We start from the raw sequence: 22,031 nt of genomic DNA on the forward strand, positions 1-22,031 counted from the left end.
CAATGTGTGAAGAGATCTGCAAACTCAGCCATCTGTGGTTCCCAACAGTCAGTTGGGCACTTGGAGAGTTGTGATGCGGGGAAAAAAAGGGTAATTGGGGTGCCACCACAGAGGACTGTACTGTGTGTGATGTTAAGGTGCAGGAAGAGGAGCAGAGGCCACTTGATGCAGCTTTTGCCATCTACTGGAGCACATGTTCTTTCTCGCCCTCATCAACAAAGCGTACCGTTGTACGTCTGCCAAAGAAAGGGAGCGGAGTTGCCCGTCCAGTAATGGAAGTTGTAAAAATGCTGAGAAAATTCCGACTGCAGTAAAGCAAGTCGACTTCTCATACCTCAGAAACTCTAAACAGCTATTCAGTACTTTCAATTCTTTCCTGCATCCACCAGTTCCCCCTCCCTCTCTCCCTCTCCTCTCATCTTAGCTGAATACTTTGCCTCACCACTTGTGAGTTCAACACAATAACATCCCACCTCATTCCAAATTTTACCACAGTCTTCATCACAAGCCTAACCCACCTCTTCAACCTGTCATTAACAACTGGTGTCTTTCATCCTTATTGAAACATACCTCGATCATAACCATCCTGAAAAAGTCCACCCTTTGTTAGATGTCAAGTTCCCTTAGAGCGCAGCGAGGCTTATGAAGGGGGGTAATGTTAGGTGTTGAGTTCCCACCACTGCACAGGGGGAATCTCGAACCATCTCTGCTGCGGTCTCCCATTCTCCTCCAGCCACAGTGGAGCCTGCTCAGCAGAGACGTTGGTCCCAGCATCTGGCTCAAGCTGATACTGTGGGGCTGGTTACTGCTGTCCTTCCAGGCTCAGCCATTGCAACCAGTACTGATCAGTAGCGAGCTGGCATCCCTGGGACTTAGTCCTGCTTTTCTTCTTCTGAGCATGCCCAAGGGACGACCTCTCATTGGAGGTCAGGCGTCACATGCTCAGGTCCTGTAGAAGCTCCTATTGGACAACTAGGAAGGTCCTGGAGAGCTTCCGCTATAAAAGGTTGGCATGGCCACACGTCCATGCGCTAGTATAAACTTACTGACATATGTGTGGATGTATGCCTGTTGATGAATGAAAGCTCCGAATCATCCCCATCCCTAGTGTTGTTGACTGTTTGCGCATGGTGTAAGCTACCTAGCGCCTGACAGTGCTACTCCGCACAGCTAGCACACGATACAGCGTCTGATAGCAGTGACTGCAATTGCGGCGCCATGCGCTAATAGAGCACTTTCCTGGCCCAAGTCTGGGTGGTTAGTGGCGTCCGCCACAGTGGCACTGCACGCACTCTTGTGCATTAAAATATTATTTCTGTTAATCTCTGACACCCCAATAGCAGTGTCGAATGCAAGAAGTCTAGAGGAACTCTTTCCCTGAGTCTTGGGACAGAGTTCTGTGACTCTTTGCTTGTGCTCTTTGTGTGGTACCATGGCTCTGTAACGCAACAGGGTTCGCTTCCTTCATACCGGGTGAAGCTAACCCATGTGTGTATCCACATTATACCACCAAATAGTCCGTCATTACTCAGCAGCAGGTTCCATCTCTGCACAGTGGACCCCGGGCTGCGAACGCACCTTATACCATCCTTCTAATTATTTAGTGTGCTCCTCTAGCCTTTGCATTATACTAGCACCAGGGTCTGGCTAGTAATGGCGGACGAACAGCGACTGCAGCAGTACATCCAGCAGCTGGAGGGCAGGTTGGCGGCTCTGGAGTGCACAACCTCGGCTGTGGATGTTACCGCAGTAGCTGTTCAGGCTGCTAGTGTGGCTGCAGCTAGTTTGTCCACTGCCACCCCTGTTCTGACCTTATCCCGCCTCCCACTGCCAGATAAGTACTCTGGCGATAGCAAGTCATGCAGGGGATTCGTGAACTAGTGTGCGATAAAATCTTGAACTTCTGGCTGCACGTTTCCCCTCAGAGCGGGCTAAAGTGGGATTCATAATATCTCTCTTGTCGGACAGGGCGTTGGAGTGGTCTACACCGCTGTGGGAGCATGATGATCATGTGGTGCAGAGTGCTCTGTGGTTCCTGAGCACTCTGAAACAGGTCTTTTTGGGACCTCATGTCACCCATGATACGGCACTCCAACTGCTGGCACTGACACAGGGCTCATCCTTGGTCAGCCATTTTTCCATCCACTTCCGGACTTTAACATCTGAGCTGGAGGGGCCGGATAAAGCCCTAATCCCTGTATTTTGGAGGGGGCTGGCTGACCCTGTGAAGGACGCTTTGGCCACTAGGGAGATTCCTGCCACATTGGAGGAGCTAATAGCTATATCAACTCACATCGACCTTCGTTTTAACGAGCGACGTTTTGAGCGAGCCCAGTGTAGGCAGAGGTTTCGGTTGGCTCCCACCTTCGCCATACCTCTGGAATCTCCGGTCCAGGCATCCGAGCAACATGAGGCCATGGAGGTGTCACGAGCAGGATCTAAGTCCTGGATCGCTCGTGCACTCAAGGTCTGTCATGTAACATAGTAACATAGTAACATAGTTAGTAAGGCCGAAAAAAGACATTTGTCCATCCAGTTCAGCCTATATTCCATCATAATAAATGCCCAGATCTACGTCCTTCTACAGAACCTAATAATTGTATGATACAATATTGTTCTGCTCCAGGAAGACATCCAGGCCTCTCTTGAACCCCTCGACTGAGTTCGCCATCACCACCTCTTCAGGCAAGCAATTCCAGATTCTCACTGCCCTAACAGTAAAGAATCCTCTAATATGTTGGTGGAAAAACCTTTTCTCCTCCAGTCGCAAAGAATGCCCCCTTGTGCCCGTCACCTTCCTTGGTATAAACAGATCCTCAGCGAGATATTTGTATTGTCCCCTTATATACTTATACATGGTTATTAGATCGCCCCTCAGTCGTCTTTTTTCTAGACTAAATAATCCTAATTTCGCTAATCTATCTGGGTATTGTAGATCTCCCATCCCCTTTATTAATTTTGTTGCCCTCCTTTGTACTCTCTCCAGTTCCATTATATCCTTCCTGAGCACCGGTGCCCAAAACTGGACACAGTACTCCTTGTGCGGTCTAACTAGGGATTTGTCTGCCGGCGGTCAGTGACAATCACCTTTGGCCCATCCACTCTTACAGTCGAGCTTTGTGTGGATTCCGGGGCGGAGGGGAATTTTATGTCCCCTGCCTTCGCCCAACGCCATGCAATACCTCTGGTTATGCTCGCCAACCGGTCGACTCTGCCCTCACAAATAACACACCAGACCATCCCATTTACTTTATCCATGTCTCCATCCCATCAGGAGATTATCTCCCTGCTAGTCATTCCCGAGGGAATTGATGAGGTTCTGTTAGGGATACCATGGCTATGCTACCACTCTCCTCATATAGAGTGGTCCTCTGGGAGAATTCTGGGATGGAGTGAATCTTGTGAGGGTAAATGTCTGAGGGAGTGTGTCCAGGTTGCTACTACTGAAGTACCCGCAGATCTTTCTTCTCTCCCCAAGCACTATTGGCCCTATGTGGACGTGTCCTCCAAGAGGGCTGCGGAGACCCTTCCACCCCACCACCCCTATGACTGACCTAATGACTTCTTGCCTGGTGCAGAGCCTCCCCGGGGTCGAGTCTATCCTCTATCTACCCAATACATTCAGGAGAATCTGGCAAGAGGATTCATTAGGAAGTCAGTGTCACCTGCAGAGGCGGGGTTCTTCTTCGTGCAGAGGAAGAACAGAGAACTACATCCATGCATAGATTACAGGGGTCTTAACGCAATCACCGTTAAGAACAAATACCCTCTACCTCTGATATCTGAGCTATTTGAAAGGTTGCGGGGAGCGAGGGTATTTACTAAGCTTGATCTGCGGGATGCTTACAACCTGATTTGCATCCATGAGGGGGAAGAATGGAAGACGGCATTTAACACCAGGGACGGGCACTATGAATACCTGGTGATGCCCTTCGGGCTCTGTAATGCTCCTGCCGTTTTCCAAGACTTTGTGTATGATATCTTCCGGGATATGCTCACCACCTCGGTTGTAGTCTATCTGGATGATATTCTCATCTACTCTCCAGATATAGACTCCCACCGGAGAGATGTTTGCAAAGTCTTTGACCTCCTACGGGCAAACTCCTTCTATGCCAAGTTGGAGAAGTGTGTGTTTGAGCAGGAGTCCTTGCCTTTCCTTGGCTATATCATCTCTGCACAGGGATTGGCTATGGATCCTGCCAAGCTACAGGCTGTGATGGACTGTCAGGAACCCCATTCTCTCAAAGCGGTGCAGCGCTTTATGGGGTTCATTAACTATTATCGCCAGTTCATTCCTCACTTCTCAACTTTGGTAGCTCCCTTGGTAGCCCTCACCAAGAAAAGATCAAATCCCAAATTGTGGTCGGAGGAGGTCTCCAAGGCCTTCCTCTCTATTTTGTCTCATTTTGCTAGCGCTCCCATCCTACATCGCTCCGATGTAGATAAACCATTTATAATGGAGGTGGATGCCTCATCCGTCGGTGCTGGAGCAGTCCTCTTCCAAAAGGATGCTCAAGGTCGGAAGCATCCTTGCTTCTTTTTCTCCAAGACCTTCACACCAGCAGAGAGGAATTATTCCATCGGGAACAGGGAGTTGCTAGCTATGAAGTTGGCCTTCTGAGAGTGGAGACACCTCCTGGAGGGGGCTTGTTTTCCCTTCCAAGTGTATTCTGACCACAAAAATTTGGTTTATTTACAGACTGCTCAGCGGCTAAACTCTTGTCAGGCTAGATAGTCCTTGTTCTTCTCCCGCCTTCACTTCACCCTCCATTATCTTGCCGGGGAGAAGAACATCCGTGCCGACACTCTCTCCCGCTTCGTAGTGTCATCAGTAGAGGAGGAGGAGGAGCCTCAGTTAATTGTCCCTTCGGAGAGCCTGAGGACCGTGGCCCTGGTTTCACTAGAGTCTCTGCCCCCTGGCAAGACCTTTGTGCCATCTAATTTGTGACTGGAGGTTCTCTGTTGGGCTCACTCGTCCAGGGTGGGTGGACATTTTTGGACCAAAAGGACATCTGAGCTTCTGTGGAGGACGTACTGGTGGCCGCATATGGCCGGTAACGTCGGAGACTATATTCGGGTGTGTATCTCCCATGCGAAGAATAAATCTCCTCGACAATGGCCTGCTGGGCTACTTTACCCCCTGCGGTGGCGGACAGGCCCGGGGAAATGGTTGAGATGGACTTTGTTGTGGGCTTACCCAAGTCCCGTACCTGCACCATTATTTGGGTAGTCACGACCGTTTTCCAAAATGGTGCACTTGGTGCCTCTTCCATGACAACCTTCTGCAAGGGCCATGGTGGTGTTGTTTATTAAGCACATTTTTCACCTACACGGTATGCCAGACAAAATTGTCAGTGACCGGGGTCCTCAGTTTGCATCTCGGTTCTGAAGAGAGCTTTGTCGTCTTCTCAGCATCGAGCTGAATCTCTCTTCAGCATACCACCCCGAGATGATTGGGTTGGTAGAGAGGGCCAACCAGACCCTGGTCACATACCTGTGACATTTTGTCTCAGCCAGGCAGGATGACTGGGCATCCTTGCTACCATGGGCGGAGTTTGCACTGAACAACGCCATAGCCGACTCCACTGGGCAGACCCCATTCCTCCTTAATTAGAGCCAGCATCCGCTGGTTCCTGTACCCATGCCCGTGTCTTCCGCCGACTCCAGGGTGGCAGACTGGGCTGTGGAGGCACGTGACATTTGGGACCACACACAGGATGCTATCCGGGCCTACAAGGAGAGAATGAGGGTCTCCGCCGATGCACATCGGCACCCCGCTCCGACTTTTGCTCCTGGCGATTTAGTGTGGCCTTCTGCCCCTAACATCAGGCTGCGAGTTGAGTCCACTAAGTTTATGCCTCGCTACCTAGTTCCCTTCAAGGTCCTGGAACAGGAAAATCCTGTGATCTACCGTCTGGCCCTTCCTCCACGCCTAGCGGTGGACTCCGTGTCTGAGAGGACCTCCCACACAGCACAGCGGCTTCCCTCCAGCCCCTGTCCCACTACTGGCAGTCACAGGTCACTACCTCGAGCCTAATATACATTTCTCTGAGTTCACGTATACTCCTCTCATCTACTACCCCACTCCTATATCAGGCGGTTACTACCTCCACCACGCATTGTCTGCATCCGAATATAGGAACTGTCGCCACACACTAGTTGGCACAGAACGTGACTGATGAAAGTCCGGTTGGGCTGAAGCGTTTCCAGTGCTACCTCTAGTATCAAATAAATCTACAAATATAAATACTTAAGTTGAGTGCGAGACTTTTTCATATCTTCCTCCACGCCTAGGCATCACTGACACCTTTCATGTGTTCCTCCTAAAGCCCGTCCACATGTCCCGGCAGATGACTTGGAAAACCACTGGCGAATACGATGTGAATGCCATCATGGGGTGTAAGGTGGTACGTGGCAAAAAATTCTATTTGGTGGATTGGAAGGTTCATGGCCCAGAGGACAGGTCCTGGGAGCCTGTTGAGCACATTCGGGCTCGCAGCTCATTGCTGCCTTCGAGCGCAGCAAGGCTCATGGAGGGGGGGTAATGTTAGGTGTCGAGTTCCCGCCGCTGCACAGGGGGAATCTCAAACCATCTCTGCTGCGGTCTCCCATTCTCCTCCAGCCACAGTGGAGCCTGCTCAGCAGAGACGTTCGTCCCAGTGATATAGAAGGGTTAATAGTTTGCCTTTAACTACCTTGCCTTTAAGTGCCTTTTGCCTTTAATTGTTAGAATTTCTAGAATCTGTTGTTGTCATAGTCTGCTAGTCTCCTTTCCACTCCTTATCATGTATGTTCCCAATAGTCAGTCACAACATGCTCTGGGTACGTTAGAGAATAAAGGTCAGTATGACCCTGGGTGATGGTGGGGGCTACATGAATTGCATTTGTTGTAAATGGTATAAAATATTGCTTCTTGCTCTATTACTTCAGATAAAAGTGACTTGCTCACAGGATATGTGTGAGGTGTCTTTTTGTCTCCAAGCGCGCTTGTAAAAATGACGGGCTTAACTCCACAATTTGGCCCTCACTGGTGATCTGTCAGCTGACATTTGGGTCAGAATGAAAAACAGCTACGACAGTTTTGGCGCTCGACCGGGGCCGTGTATCCAGCCTGTTCGGAATCCGTATGGGGGAGCTTCTGGGAGATTGGACATGCAAAACACCAGCTGCAGCAAGGTGAGAAATATTATTCTTACAAACCTGTTTTGCACTTGCAATCTCTCATCTGGATCTCTCCATACCTCTGGGTAAAAGGCTGCGAACATGGTTCAAAGAATCCACATCACCAGTGAGTTTTGTGTTTTGTCTATTTATGTCCGTATGAGAGTTGAATAATAGAGTTATAAGATGATAATTGTTATCTGTATTATTTGTCAGTATCCTAATTGGTTATGTATTTGTGTAGTGAGTAATACAGAGCTGGGATAGACTCTGTGCAGTGTTGTTATTTTGGTCATTTTGGATTGGCAGTACATTATATGAAGCTGTATTTTGTATAAGGCTGTGGTTTTTGTTGTTTGGCCTTAAAGTGCTTTCAGAGTGTCAGTGGACACTGCTGCAGTTTTTGTTATATAGAGTTATAGAGTTATATAGAGTTGTGTTAATTCCAAAGTGCAAAATAGGCAGGCTGTGTGAACCTTGTATGTATGTATGTCTATGAGAACTCTGAATGAGATGACAGGTGAGTAAATAAGTATAAGGAATAAACATAAATCCCTGATTGATGAGGGGTTCCGTTAGGTGTGGTCCTCTGTATGTGACAGAAGACATTATTCAGCGCAGTTTGAGCTGAATTAGGTGGAGTGATTGAGATAAGGGATTTTCTTCTTGTAAAAATCAACTGAAAAGTGAAGGAAAAGAAACAACAATCCCTGAATGAGCATGTATGTATGAGTGATCACATAAGTATCATTACTTATCTAACTGTTGTTAATTGTCAGGATGAATGAGTTGTGGATATTTTTAATGTACATTTAATTTACATCTGAGATTCAGTGAAACCCGTGTTATATATGGTTTGACATTGGATAGGTTTCTATATGTGTTTTGGCCGGATGCGGTCGGAATCAGCTTATTCAAGTTGTGCAGTGATCTGCCTGTATAGAGAAACTGTTTTTAATTCCGAGAGAATGAATGTTTTGTAGAGATTAAGTCTGAAAACTGCTGCATTCTGTTTGTGTGTGTGTAAGACAACAAGCTTATCAGCGCGAAATAGCTGATGGGAGGGGTAAGCTGAGCCCCTGCGCGACTTGCTTGACATTTCTCCCTTTTGTGCTGTGGGCCAGAGAAAGGGGGGGGGGGGCCATACAGCCGCACTGTAGAATATAGAGCTGTGCATATTTTATCCTCGGGTCAGTACGCGCTGAGAGATTTTGTGTTTAAAGCAATAGTACTGACTGTATGTATTGAAGTAGAAAGAAATATCGTAAGTTCAAGTTGGAATTTGAAAGTGAAAGAATTGTGCCTAGTATAGAGGAAAATTTGTAAGTGATTGAAAAGATTGGTAAAAGATTCACCTGCTTCAAGTTGAGTGATATAGCGAATTGAGGATCAACAGAGGAGGTAGCCAACTGCACGGCTGATGTAGTGTACGGAGTAACCTGCTACAGTCAGTCTACGGCATTAGGTGGTGTAACCTTGCCGTCCATGGAGCTGTGCTAGCCAGCTGATTTACCGAGTGGTAGGTAGTGAACCTGCTTGGTAAAATCCTTTAAGTCCACCGAGTGGTAGGTAGTGCACCTGCTCGGTGCCACCGAGTGGTAGGTAGGGAACCTGCTCGGTGTTGTTGAGCGGATAAGTTGAAGCCATGGGCAACTTATTCTGTGTGCAGTTAGGGACCCCAATGGGATCCAGAACCGCTATACAGATTGGAAAAAGGAAGCAGTGAAAGATGTGAGACCAATATTGAAACAGGCAAAAATGCCAGTGAGTGGATGGATGTTTGGATGTTCAAAAAGGCACAGACAAATGAGGAAAATAGCATGTGAATAAATGGCATCTGAGAGAGAGTGCAGCAGGACGGAAGTAAGGTGTATTATGAATGTTTTGATGCTTAAAAGTCCGACTATGACCGACACACTACTGCTACGGTCATACCTTTGTATAACCAGAGACCGAGACAAGACAGATGGACTTGTAAACATTGCGGTCAGACAAACCCAGACTGGAGAAATACTTGTATGAACTGTGATGTAACCCAACCTAAGTGAATTACACTGAATCCTCTCCAGACAAGATCATGTATTGTAGTGACATAAGAAGCTGACACAGGATTGTGGTTAGTGGGGACATTACCTTTTGGGACCAGCATGTCATGTCACCCCCACCACCAGAGAACCAACCACATCAGGTAGTGTAAGACAGATACAGGAGTATTATCCCTGGAAGCCCTCTGACTAGCTAGCTATGCTAAAATGATTGGCTGACCCTGTGAACAAACCTTTCCCATTTTACAGACAAAGACAATATGATGGACGTATAAGTGCACCTGAGCAGACCTAGAGAGTTGATGAGCACCAAAGCAGGTGATGTACTAGGATGCAAATTAAGACTTTTACAGATGTGACTAAAGGAGAGAGAGTAGAGATGTATTCTGGACGGTTACAGCTGACATGGGCAGACATGGGGTACAGTCCAGTAAACCCACTCGATGTTAAAATATTGGTAAATACATTCATTGACGGTATGACAAAAGGCTTACGAGACGCAGTACAGACAGCCAGACCTAAATGGAGAAATGTAGATCCAAAGACCTCCTGAAGATTGCTCTGGAGTTGAAGAAACTAGGACAATAAGACGACGTGTCATGTATGCTGGAGCACAAGGAAAACAGTAGAGACTTAGTAAGGGACCTAAGGACTTAGAAACAGTGAAGTGCTGGAATTATGGAGAAAGTGGACACTCAGACCAATCTTCCACCTCCTTCACCTTCAGACTAGGAAACTGACAACCCAGTGACAAATGTGTGCCCTGTTCCTGTCCCCTCCGGACCTGGTCCTGCCTTGATGACCACCATACCAATGCTGGGAGGGAAATAGACAGAATTCTTGACCGACACTGGGGCAGCTTGGACTAGTACACAAAGACTTGATACTGCCAGACATGATTACTGACGAGACTGTGGAATACGTGAGGGTAGGGGGACAAGCGACTGAAGCCCCTATGACTAAACAAGAAAAGACTAGAGTCACGAGACAGCCAAGAGGTGCTTACAAACTTATTGTTAGTGACAATACCCCTATGAATTTGCTGGGAGCAGAGTTGAGTGCTGTCTAGGCACTATACAGTGCTCTCCTGAGGGTATTACAGTCACAAGTCCACTTTCATATAAACACTTAGGGCAGAGGGACGCCAGGGTCTTCCACGTGCACATTATACCACAGGTAAATCATGCCCTATTGTAGTTACACTTAATTCCATTCATTTGCCAGTTTTAGTAGTTTCCTTACACAAGATGGTATAGTTACTGTGTATTTCTAGGTTGTCTTCATATGATATATAGTTTTTTAGCCATTCATTATATTGGCTCAAACCATAGTCACTGTTTATTTGTCTTTTCCAGTTCTTATACCTTATCGCAAGCAACTGGCATTGATATTTGGCATTTTTCAAATCCCTTATTTTTGTATTTGGAACTGTTAGTTATGGATTTATATAGGGCTGCTACTTTGTTAGAAAAAGCTTGTGCTTTGCTGTGGCCTATGGCATTGTGCTCCCCCGTTTTATGACTCAGTATCTTTCGTAATTATATATATATATATTCATATATATAATTTTCTTTTGGTAACATTTTGTGAATCAAATTTAGTTTTTTTAAGGGATACCCTACCCAATCAAATACGGGTATAAATATTCGGACATTACTGTGTGACTTATATAAACACTTGTGTAATATTGCAGAAATGGTGTATATGGCAAGAGTAGTGAAAGTAACACCTGACACCAGAATGTCTGAGGACAGGGAAAAGAGTCAGGTACCAGACACCGTTTGGGCAAGGGGAAAATCTGATATGGGTCGGCTGCCCATTCCCCCTGTCATGATAAATCAAGAGAAGTAATCACTCCTCTTTGGTTAAGGCAATACTCCTTAAGTCTAGTCAAATCAATGGCCCTGAGCAGGAATATTAAAGAGTATGTTAAGGCAGGGGTTCTAGTGCAGAGATATTCCCCCTGCAACTCCCCTTTGTGTCCCATTAAGAAAAAACAAGGACCCAAGGGTTCCCCTGACATTTACAGAATAGTTCATGACTAACGAGCTATTAATGATGTTACAGTGAGTGTGACCTCAACTGTCCCTAATACACACACCGTACGGTCACAAATCCCAGCTACATCAAAATGTTTCACAGTTATTGATTTGGCAAATGCGTTCTTCCTTGTACCACTGCACTCTGACTATCAGTATCTTTTGTCTTTCACTCACAAAGGTAAACAATACTGTTGGACGGTCCTCCCACAAAGGGGGAAAGAACTCCCCAACCATCTATTCAACAGCGATGGTAGGGATTCTTGAGCAGTGGCAACCACCTCATCCACAGATTGTGCTATTACAGTACGTGGATGACCTCTTGCTCTGCTGCCCGGACCAGATGTCCGGAAGCTACAGTTTCCTTGCTGTGTTTTTTTTTTTTTGGCAGAAAAGGGTTGCAGAGTCTCACGTGATTGCAAACAAAAGGTGACATTTTTAGGATATTGTATTGCTGAAGGTACAAGACACCTGACTGAAGACAGAAAACAGGCAATACAAATCTCCCTTTACCCAGGTCACACGAGCATCTACGCACTTTTCTAGGTTTGGTGACCTACTGTAGGCCTTGGATAAGGTCTGCTTCACAAATGATGCACCCACTCTATGACTGTTTGCCATCAGAACCCTACAATCTCACTCAAGAAGCAATTGACTCTTTCCACTCTCTCAAGCTGCTCATTGTGTCAGACATTCCAAACTATGATCAGCCATTTTTCTTATTTTGCACAGAGCAGGGTGGACATGCTAACGCAGTACTGAAACAGCAACATGGAAAGAAACAGAGACCGATAGCTTACTACTTAGCACAATTAGACCCCGTGATTAGAGGGTCTTCTACATGTGCCCGTGCTGTAAGAGCTGCTGTATTACTGAAAGGCATGTGAGATCACACTGACTTTTTCTTTTTGACAATTTGTTCCCCACGTGACATTAATGCCATACTCGTACAAGTTCAACCAAAATACCTGTACCCGGGCCTCCCATGGATAGGCAGATCAGACAGATCAGACTTGAATGTGCTCTAATACTAATTCCTGAATATGTCACCCTCAAAAGACGTAATGTTCTGAATCCAGCCACTCATCTGCCTGTGGATTCAGAAAAGGGGGAATTGGTGACAGAATTGGCAGATGGGAAAAGAGAACATGACATGACGTTGACATGACGCACGAACATGACTGCATAGGAACTGATGAGTCAGGAGACAGTGGGTTTTACATATGTTCGTGGGAAGAAAAAAAAACCTGTTCCTAATGCATATTTTGAGTTTTTTTATTTTTGTAGATGGCTTCAGATACCACCAGAATGGGCGACTCTACATTGGATATGCAGTAGTATCCTCACATGAGGTAATCCGAGCTGAACCACTCGCTCCTCACATGTCGGTGCAGGAGGCAGAGTTGAAGGCACTCACTGAAGCGTGTAGAGCTGCTGCAGATAAAGTCGCTAACAGTTACACAGATTCGAATTGTGCATGGGGAATATCCCATGATTATTGCCCTATCTGAAGAAGCAGAACTTTTCTTACATCAGCCGGTAAACCCATTAAAAATGCAGAGCTGGTGAAACAATTAGTGGAGGCATTGACGTTATCAGTCCAGGTTGGCATCGTCAAGGTAAAAAGCACACACGGACGGTGACTCTGTGGAGGAAAAGGGCAACAGAAGGACAGACGAGGCTGCTAAAGTAGCAGCAAGGCGGCCTAGGGAGCAGTGGATGGTGGCGGGGAGTCAGCGTATTCCAGCCACACTGAGCCTAGATATCCTGAAGTCCCTCCAGCTGCCCAAACAGAGAAGGAACACTGGGAGAATGGGAGCTGAGCTGAACTCAGAAAGAGTATGGGAGAATCAGGATAAATCGTATATACCAAGATCCCTGCTCCCAATCATGGCGCAAGCAACACAAGATGCTTTCTGGATCGCTCCTGGTTTCAGTTACGCAGCCGCAAAGCTCGTACGGTCATGCCTCATCTGTGCACAGCACAACCCAGGTAAAACAGTAAAAATCCCTAAGAAAGCGACACCCAGGCCTCTCTACCCGTTTCAGAGACTGCAGACTGGCTACATACAGCTACCCAAGGTAGGAGTGTGTGAAAAATATCCTAGTATGTGTAGATCTCTTCTCTGGTTGGCAGGAAGCCTATTTTGTAAAATGTGCAAATACTAAAGCGACTGCTGACAAACTCATGAAAAAAAAAACTGATCTGCAGGTATGGTGTCCTAGAAACCATAGACAGCAATAGGGACACACACTTCACGGGAGAAATAATGAGGGAAGTCATGCAGGCCCTGGGAGTACAGCAAGCATATCATGCACCATATAGACCACAAAGTAGTGGGAAAGTGATGAGACTAAACAGGACACTTAAACTGGAAAATCAAAGGCCATGGCAGACAAAGGAAAGAGCAGGGTAGAGTGTTTGTCTCTTGCACTCTTTTCAGTCACACACACTCCAAATAGAAAGACAGGCTTGTGTCCTTTTGAAGTCCTGTTTAGTAGTTTGCCAGAGGCGGGTCTGTACTTCCCACAGGTGCTACAAAAGCAACACGGTGCTATGACAGCCCATGTCCAGGCCTTACAGAAAAGACTTAATGTGGTGCATAAACATGTGTTTTCATCCATTCCAGATCCTAATGCCAGTGCAGACGTACATCAGCTGAATCCAGGTGATTGGGTGGTCATACACAGACACGTGAGAAGGAGCCTAGACCCACGGTTTGACGGCCCGTTTTAAAGTCCAGCTGACCATATTCACCTCAGGGAAACTTGAGGGAAAGCCCACCTGGATCCATGCCAGTCACTGCAAAAAGATCTTTTCACCAGCAGAATGACTGTTGTCCTAATCACCTTGCTGGCTGTGGTAGGATGTTTGCACCTTACAGAGACACTGGATAAACAAACTTATTCAACATCTTGCTTTTCTTATAAAAGATGCGGAAGGACAAAAACTGCTGGACTGTTGGATCTGTGCACACAGCCCAGTATCTGCAAGGACTATGCTGTACTTAGCCTTACCCCAGGACCCAAGGAAGGTATTAACACCACACTGCATGCACAGTGAGACTTGGACTCAGATTTTCGTGGTTCCTTAAGGCTCTTAATGAGACTAATACAATATAGAGACTCCTTTTTTTTCCAGCCAATTGGCTTAGCGGCCTAGCGGGATGGATTATTTTCGGTGTTTTACAGACTTGTATGCAAAATTTGTTGCTTTGCTTATTGTTTTATGTAGCCGTAAAAGCACTAATATATGTATTATCTAAGCTATGGAATAATGTATGTGTAGAAAAAAACCCTAAGGCTGAACCTTCTGTAGTATATCATAGGCCCCGTATGGCCACTGTTGACTGGGGAGGTGAGTATCCACACTGAGGGTGGATGGGTGAAGCAGGTAGGAAGTCCCCTTGTGGGTATTAGACCCATGAGACAGTAGCTCCTTTGTGGACATCATCTGACCCCGTAGCAGAGGTTATACCATTTACAAAAGGGGGAAATTGATATAGAAGGGTTAATAGTTTGCCTTTAACTACCTTGCCTTTAAGTGCCTTTTGCCTTTAATTGTTAGAATTTCTAGAATCTGTTGTTGTCATAGTCTGCTAGTCTCCTTTCCACTCCTTATCATGTATGTTCCCAATAGTCAGTCACAACATGCTCTGGGTACGTTAGAGAATAAAGGTCAGTATGACCCTGGGTGATGGTGGGGGCTACATGAATTGCATTTGTTGTAAATGGTATAAAATATTGCTTCTTGCTCTATTACTTCAGATAAAAGTGACTTGCTCACAGGATATGTGTGAGGTGTCTTTTTGTCTCCAAGCGCGCTTGTAAAAATGACGGGCTTAACTCCACAATTTGGCCCTCACTGGTGATCTGTCAGCTGACATTTGGGTCAGAATGAAAAACAGCTACGACACCAGCAACTGGCTCAAGCTGATACTGCGCAGCTGGTTACTGCTGTCCTTCCAGACTCAGCCATTGTAACTAGTACTGATCAGTGGCGAGCAGGCGTCCCTGGAACTAAGTCCTGCTTTTCTTTTTCTGAGCATGCCCAAAGGACGACTTCTCATTGGAGGTCGGGGGTCACATGCTCAGGTCCTGCAGCAGCTCCTATTGGACAACTAGGAAGGTCCTGGAGAGCTTCTGCTATAAAAGGTTAGCATGGCCGCATGGCCATGCGCTAGTAAAAACTTATTAACATGTGTGTGTGGATGTATGCCTGTTGATGGATGAAAGCTCCGAATTATTCCCATTCCTAGTGTTGTTGACTGTTTGCGAATGGTGGAAGCTACCTAGCGCCTGACAGTGCTATTCCACACAGCTAGCACACGATACAGCATCTGATAGCAGTGACTGCCAGTGCTGCGCTGTGCGCTAATAGAGCACTTTCCTGGCCCAAGCCTGGGTGGTTAGGGCATCCACCACAGCGGCACTGCACGCACTCTTGTACATTAAAATAATATTTCTATTAATCTCTGACACTCCAGTAGCGGTGTCGAGGAACTCTTTCCCTGAGTCTTGGGACAGAGTTCTGTGACTCTTTGCTTGCGCTCTTTGTGCGGTACCGCGACCCTGTGATGCAACAGGGTTCACTTCCTTCATACCGGGTGAAGCTAACCCGTATGTGTATCCACAATATACAACCATATAGTCCGTCATTACTCAGCAGCAGGTTCCATCTCTGCACGGTGGACCCCAGGCTGCGAACGCACCTTTTACCATCCTTCTAATTATTTGGTGCTTTCCGCTAGCCCTAACACCCTTGACCCATCCTCTGTGTCTACCTATCGCCCCATATCATTTCTCCCCTTTGCCACCAAACTACTAGAACAACTTGTCCATTTTGAACTGTCCTCCCACCTCTCCTCTTGCTCCCTCTTTGACTCTTTACAATCTGACTGCCCTGACTAAAGTCACCAACGACCTACTAACCACCAAATGAAAGCCATGCGAGGTTGTCCTCTTTTTTTCTCCTGGACCTGGCATCTGTCTTTAACACTGTGGACCATTCCCTCTTACTACAGACTTTCTGATCTGTTGACATTACAGACTTAGGCCTTTGTTGGATCTCCTCATACCTAACAGACAGGACATTCAGTGACTACCACTCACACACCCACCTCCTTATCTCGCCTCCTATGTGTCGGTGTCAAACAATGTTCAGTTGTAGGACTGGAAACTATGCTTAGAAGGCACAAGCGTGTGCTCCCTCCCTCTTAATGGGACTACCTGCATCAACCTAAGTAATTTCCAACCTATAGCTGGCAACACTTTCCATCTAAGGCTTCTCCTCCAATATGGAGGTGCCTGAGCTACATTATTAGTTTGCCTTGCATGCTTGCTAGTTGTCAGGTTCCCCAAGTCCACCTGTCTGCTTGTCTACCCTGTACCTGTCTGCTCTTGCCTGTCTGTACCCATCTGCTCGTACCTGTCTGTACTCTTCTGTCTAAAGGTACCTTCACACATAACGATATTGTTAACGATATCGTTGCATTTTGTGACGTAGCAACGATATCGTTAATGAAATCGTTATGTGTGACAGCGACCAACGATCAGGCCCCTGCTGGGAGATCGTTGGTCGCTGAACAAAGTCCAGAACTTTATTTCGTCGCTGAATCTCCCGTGGACATCGCTGGATCGGCGTGTGTGACACCGATCCAGCGATGTCTTCACTGGTAACCAGGGTAAACATCGGGTAACTAAGCCCAGGGCCGCGCTTAGTAACCCGATGTTTACCCTGGTTACCATCCTAAAAGTAAAAAAAACAAACACTACATACTTACCTACCGCTGTCTGTCCCCCGGCGCTGTGCTCTGCACTCCTCCTGTACTGGGTGTGAGCGTCGGTCAGCCGGAAAGCAGAGCGGTGACGTCACCACTCTGCTTTCCGGTCGCTGTGCTCACACAGACAGTACAGGAGGAGTGCAGAGAAGCAGAGCGCCGGGGACAGACAGCGTTAGGTAAGTATGTACTGTTTGTTTTTTTTACTTTTAGGATGGTAACCAGGGTAAACATCGGGTTACTAAGCGCGGCCCTGGGCTTAGTTACCCGATGTTTACCCTGGTTACCGGCATCATTGGTCGCTGGAGAGCGGTCTGTGTGACAGCTCTCCAGCGACCAAACAGCGACGCTGCAGCGATCCGGATCGTTGTCGGTATCGCTGCAGCGTCGCTTAATGTGAAGGGGCCTTAACAGCAAATCCAGATCGCACCTGCCACCACCCACCTGTGTAACATCCAGACCAGCCCGCAACTGCCAGTGCTTTTCTGTTCGTCAGCTGGTCCCATCTGCACCTGTGGTTCCAGAGTTCCTACAGTGCCTGCCTGCATTTTTCATCCCTCCTTTGGGCTGTAGCAGCTTACCTCCTGTAGGGGGTCAGCTGCCACCTTCTGTAGGTTAGCTATGGAGTAGCACTTGGTGCCACCTCTTTGTCCCTACTTGGGTTGCAGTTTTTGCCTGCTGCCACTTGTCCAAGTAGGAATTTAGTAGGCCGCCTAGTTACGCCCCTTCTAGGCTTTCTGATGGATACCGAACTGTGATTCAACCACCTTCCCCATTAGAGTCTCCATCTGCTGGGTTGGCTGTAGTGGAGGAGTTGTCGGTCCCCGCTATACTAATTCTACTTTATGGCAATTGATGCCACTTTGTTGGTGTCTGCCATTAATTTTTGTAAATGTGTAGACTCCTGGTTGGGTCTCCTTCTTGTGTGTTGCCTGTAGCAGTAGGCCTCCAAGACCGTCAGGCCTCCACTCCCTTGGAGTCAGCAACCCATGTTACTATCCTTAGATTTTTCTGACAATAGTAGTCTACGAAATTTATATGATATTTGTGTCACCTGAGTGTGGCTGAGTATGAAAGCAGTTTTAGCTGTTGCATGTGGAACCAGGGCTCCCAGCACACCAGACCTACACCGATCCCTCACCCACCTTGTCTTACTGTGATGTTCAATTGAAAGCTGTAAACACTGTCCCAGATCCCAATACCTCATGCCTGGCTGATTGCTGCAGTGCCATGCTATTATTAGTACTGTGGGTGAATTGAGGCCGGTTTCCTGGTGTCTGTCCCATAATTTGATGTGTTTTGGTAGTATTAGGGGTCATTATAAGGTGCTGTGCATGCACTTCTTTTTGCCTCCCATTGAGCTGAATGGCATTCGGTAATATTCGACTAATTAATCGGCGAATATTGCAAATTCGGTGATCGTAATCCAAACCGAACATTGAAATATTTGCTCATCTCTAACTGGCAGCTTTTTGTATACACAGTATACTGGAGCAGAACAATATTGTATCATACAATTATTAGGTTCTGTAGAAGGACGTAGATCTGGGTATTTATTATGATGGAATATAGGCTGAACTGGATGGACTAATGTCTTTTTTCGGCCTTACTAACTATGTTACTATGTTACTATGTTACTATACTGATAGAAAGCTGCTAAACAGTAGTGTTGCCGTAACTGAACCAGGAGATACAAGGCACCTGTTAGGGCTAGCGGAACGCACCAAATAATAAGATAGGTAGAATAAGGTGCATTCGCAGCCCGGGGTCCACCGTGCAGAGATGGAACCTGCTGCCCAGTAATGACGGACTATATGGCGGTACAATGTGAATACACACGGGTTAACTTCACCCTGTGTGAAGGAAGCAAACCCTGTTAAGTCACAGAGCCGCGGTACCGCACACAAAAGCACAAGCAAGGAGTCTCCGAGCTCAGTCCTAAGACTTGGGATCTGAGTCTGTGTAGACTACTTGCGGTCGACACCGCAACTGGGGTGTCAGCGTAATCAAAATAATAACAAAGGAATACACGAGAGTGCGTGCGGTACCGCACTAGCGGATGCCACTAACCACCCAGGCTTGGGTCAGGAAAGCGCTGTGAAAGCGCACGGCGCCACACTGGCGGACACAGCAACTAGACGCTGTATTAGTGTGTAACGTGCTGTTGGATAAGTCGGGCGCTAGATAGCAAACATACACCTTCCGCGAACAGTCATCCAATAGGGAGGGTCATTTAAAGAGCGACTTTCACTCACAACACACACACGTTTACAAATATACACTAGCGCATGGCTGTGCGGCCATGCGAGCCTTAAATAGCTGCAGCACATATAGGACCTTTCAAAGAAAGACCAATGGAATTGCTGCAGTACCTGAGCATGTGACCCTAGATCTCCACTGAGAGATCTTGCCCTGGGCATGCTCAGTGTGCAAAGCAGAACTTAGTCCTAGTACCTACAGGACCTTCCGTGAGAAGGACCAAAGGAAGTCGCTGCAGTACCTGAGCATGTGACCCTAGATCTCCCCTGAGAGATCTTGCCCTGGGCATGCTCAGTGTGTGCAAAGTAGGACTTAGTCTCAGAAGCGTCTGCTCGCCGCTGCTCAGCACTGGCTTCAATGGCAGAAGCTGTAAAAGCAGCAGCAACCCTATGCACAGAGTGAGACTGAGCAAGACGCTGGGACCGACATCTCCGCTGAGCAGACTCCACTGCGGCTGGAGAAGAATAGAAGAATGTGAGACCGCAGCAGAGATGGTTCGAGATTCCCCCTGTGCAGAGGTGGGAACTCAACACCTAACAGCACCTATTCCTCTTTTGATAATCTCCTACTGATAGAACTCAGTATAGAAATAGCAAACACAGCCCACTAAGCGACATATCCCTGGAATCAGGGTCTATGCCTTTACATCACACTGCTGTCAGATTACATAGCAAAAACCTGGTAACAGATTGCCTTTAAAACATAGACATAGTACACATAATAAACAATGAACATAACCATGTGAGGAATGGAAACACACAAATGTGCTGGTCATCCTATTCCTCTGTTTTGGACTGGCAATAAAATAAAATGGCATGTACACATACAACGCAAGAGAATAATGCAAAATCATGCTCAGTATAATTACAACCTAAGTGGGAAAATAGTGGATAGAGTACTTCTTCATCTTCTTCATCTTCATCTTCATCTTCAGGGCAGCACGGTGGCGCAGTGGTTAGCACAGCAGCCTTGCAGCGCTGGAGTCCTGGGTTCTAATCCCACCTTGGACAACATCTGCAAAGAGTTTGTATGTTCTCTCCGTGTTTGCGTGGGTTTCCTCCGGGCACTCCGGTTTCCTCCCACATTCCAAAGACATACTGATAGGGAATTTAGATTGTGAGCCCCATCTGGGACAGCGATGATAATGTGTGCAAACTGTAAAGCGCTGCGGAATATGTTAGCGCTATATAAAAATAAAGATTATTTTTATTATTATTATCTTCTTACAGGGCCATCATATGATGGGGGAATGCACTCTGGATGTACCATAATATGTGCGGAAATGCATAAAATATTGTGTGGTGGATTGCCCTGTGGGAACATCACATTATGGCTTGGGGTGAATCATAGTGTAGGCATCATGCTGTGTAGGGGCCATAATAATGGTATCATACTGCGTGGGAACACAAAAAGACTGGTCAAGGTTAGCATTTGGTTTAGCATAATAAAATCGCCCTGGTCCACTGCACCCACACCACCGTACGTGTTCCTCTTTCCTTTCTTTCAAGGTTCACTTCTAAATATAAGGCCACCGATAATGGGAAGATCAATTCTTCCTATTTCGGATGAATGTCAATTCATATATTTTTATTCTTTTATTCTCTTTGCTTATTATGTTTTGGACTATGTTCATTTCTATTTTAATGCATAACATGCTTAGATTCATTTAGTAGATTATAGGAGAGAACAGATGAAACTGACCGCCGGTGGCACTCGCTCGCTATTAGTATAACAACGTACATTGTTCCTGACCCTTGATTCTCTATATTGTATGTGTCTTTGTATATGTTTCCTTGTACATTGTGCTGCACATTTATCTTAGGGACAACCCCAGTAAAATCTGAACCTTCACTTCCTCATTCCATCATTCTGTATTACATTTCACTTTAGTTTGACGTTTTCTTCTGTTAGAGCTAATATTTGATAACTGCCAACATTACACACATCGAAGATGGCAGTGAGCAACACATTACCCTTGGCTTTCTTTATGGTACTTCTTGGAGCAACAGATGCTGTGAATCCTGGTTTGGTTGTGAGAATCACACAGAAAGGGCTGGATTATGGTATGTATCCATGTGTATTTTGTGTAAAAAAAAGTCACTTTACGAAGTGAGTCCTTTGGGTAAAGATGGCTGCCTGGACTCACACTTGTAATGGATAACATACTTGTTCAGTCTACCTCTGTAACCTGTAAGGTGCCAGATAATAGCACTGGTGTCCACACTAGGTTTCTTTGGCTTAATGTTTGTGTGCCTGAGTCCAGATAACCACCTCCAGTTCTGGAAAAAATTAAGAGACCACTGCAAAATGTTCACTTAGTCTGATTTTTCTCTTTATAGGTATATTTTTGAATAAAATGTAAATTGTTCTTTTATTCTATAAACTTCTGACAACATGTCTCCAAATTTCCAAGCAATATATGTTGTACTTTTTTTTCTGACAAAGAAAAATGGTGCTTTCAGACCTCAAATAATGTAAAGAAAACAAGAAACATTTCGAAACCACAATACTAATACATTAGGGGCACTATTTCTTTGTACTTGCCACAATACACATCTCTGTCTTTAACCCCTTCACAATGTGGCCAATTTCCATTTTCGCCTCCCCTGCTTCCCAGAGATACTCTTTTATTTTTCTGTCCATGTGAAGGCTTGTTTTTTGTGGGACAAGTTGAACTTTTGAATGACACCATTCATTTTACCACTTAGTTTACTGGAAAATCCAAGTGGAGAGTGTGAGGCAGTGAC

General features: G+C 46.3%; 1 protein-coding gene and 1 long non-coding RNA gene across 4 annotated transcripts in view; both read left to right on the forward strand.

The window, feature by feature from the left end:
• Positions 1-7,210: 7,210 nt before the first annotated feature.
• On the forward strand, positions 7,211-15,036 carry LOC138665093 (uncharacterized). Its single transcript, XR_011318426.1, has 2 exons — positions 7,211-7,288; positions 13,876-15,036. It is a non-coding gene; the product is annotated as an uncharacterized lncRNA (long non-coding RNA).
• Positions 15,037-21,133: 6,097 nt separating this feature from the next.
• Positions 21,134-22,031, forward strand: part of LOC138665095 (bactericidal permeability-increasing protein-like) — a 134,624-nt gene continuing 133,726 nt past the window's right edge. For 2 of the 3 annotated variants that reach the window (XM_069752270.1, XM_069752271.1), the window contains exon 1: positions 21,134-21,347. In XM_069752270.1, the coding sequence (XP_069608371.1) occupies positions 21,236-21,347 (112 nt within the window). In that variant the 5' untranslated portion in view covers positions 21,134-21,235. The remainder of the gene's footprint in view (positions 21,348-22,031) is intronic. The other variant, XM_069752268.1, reaches the window with a different exon arrangement.

Source organism: Ranitomeya imitator, chromosome 2 (genome assembly GCF_032444005.1).
Source record: "Ranitomeya imitator isolate aRanImi1 chromosome 2, aRanImi1.pri, whole genome shotgun sequence".
NCBI classification, from domain to species: domain Eukaryota; kingdom Metazoa; phylum Chordata; class Amphibia; order Anura; family Dendrobatidae; genus Ranitomeya; species Ranitomeya imitator.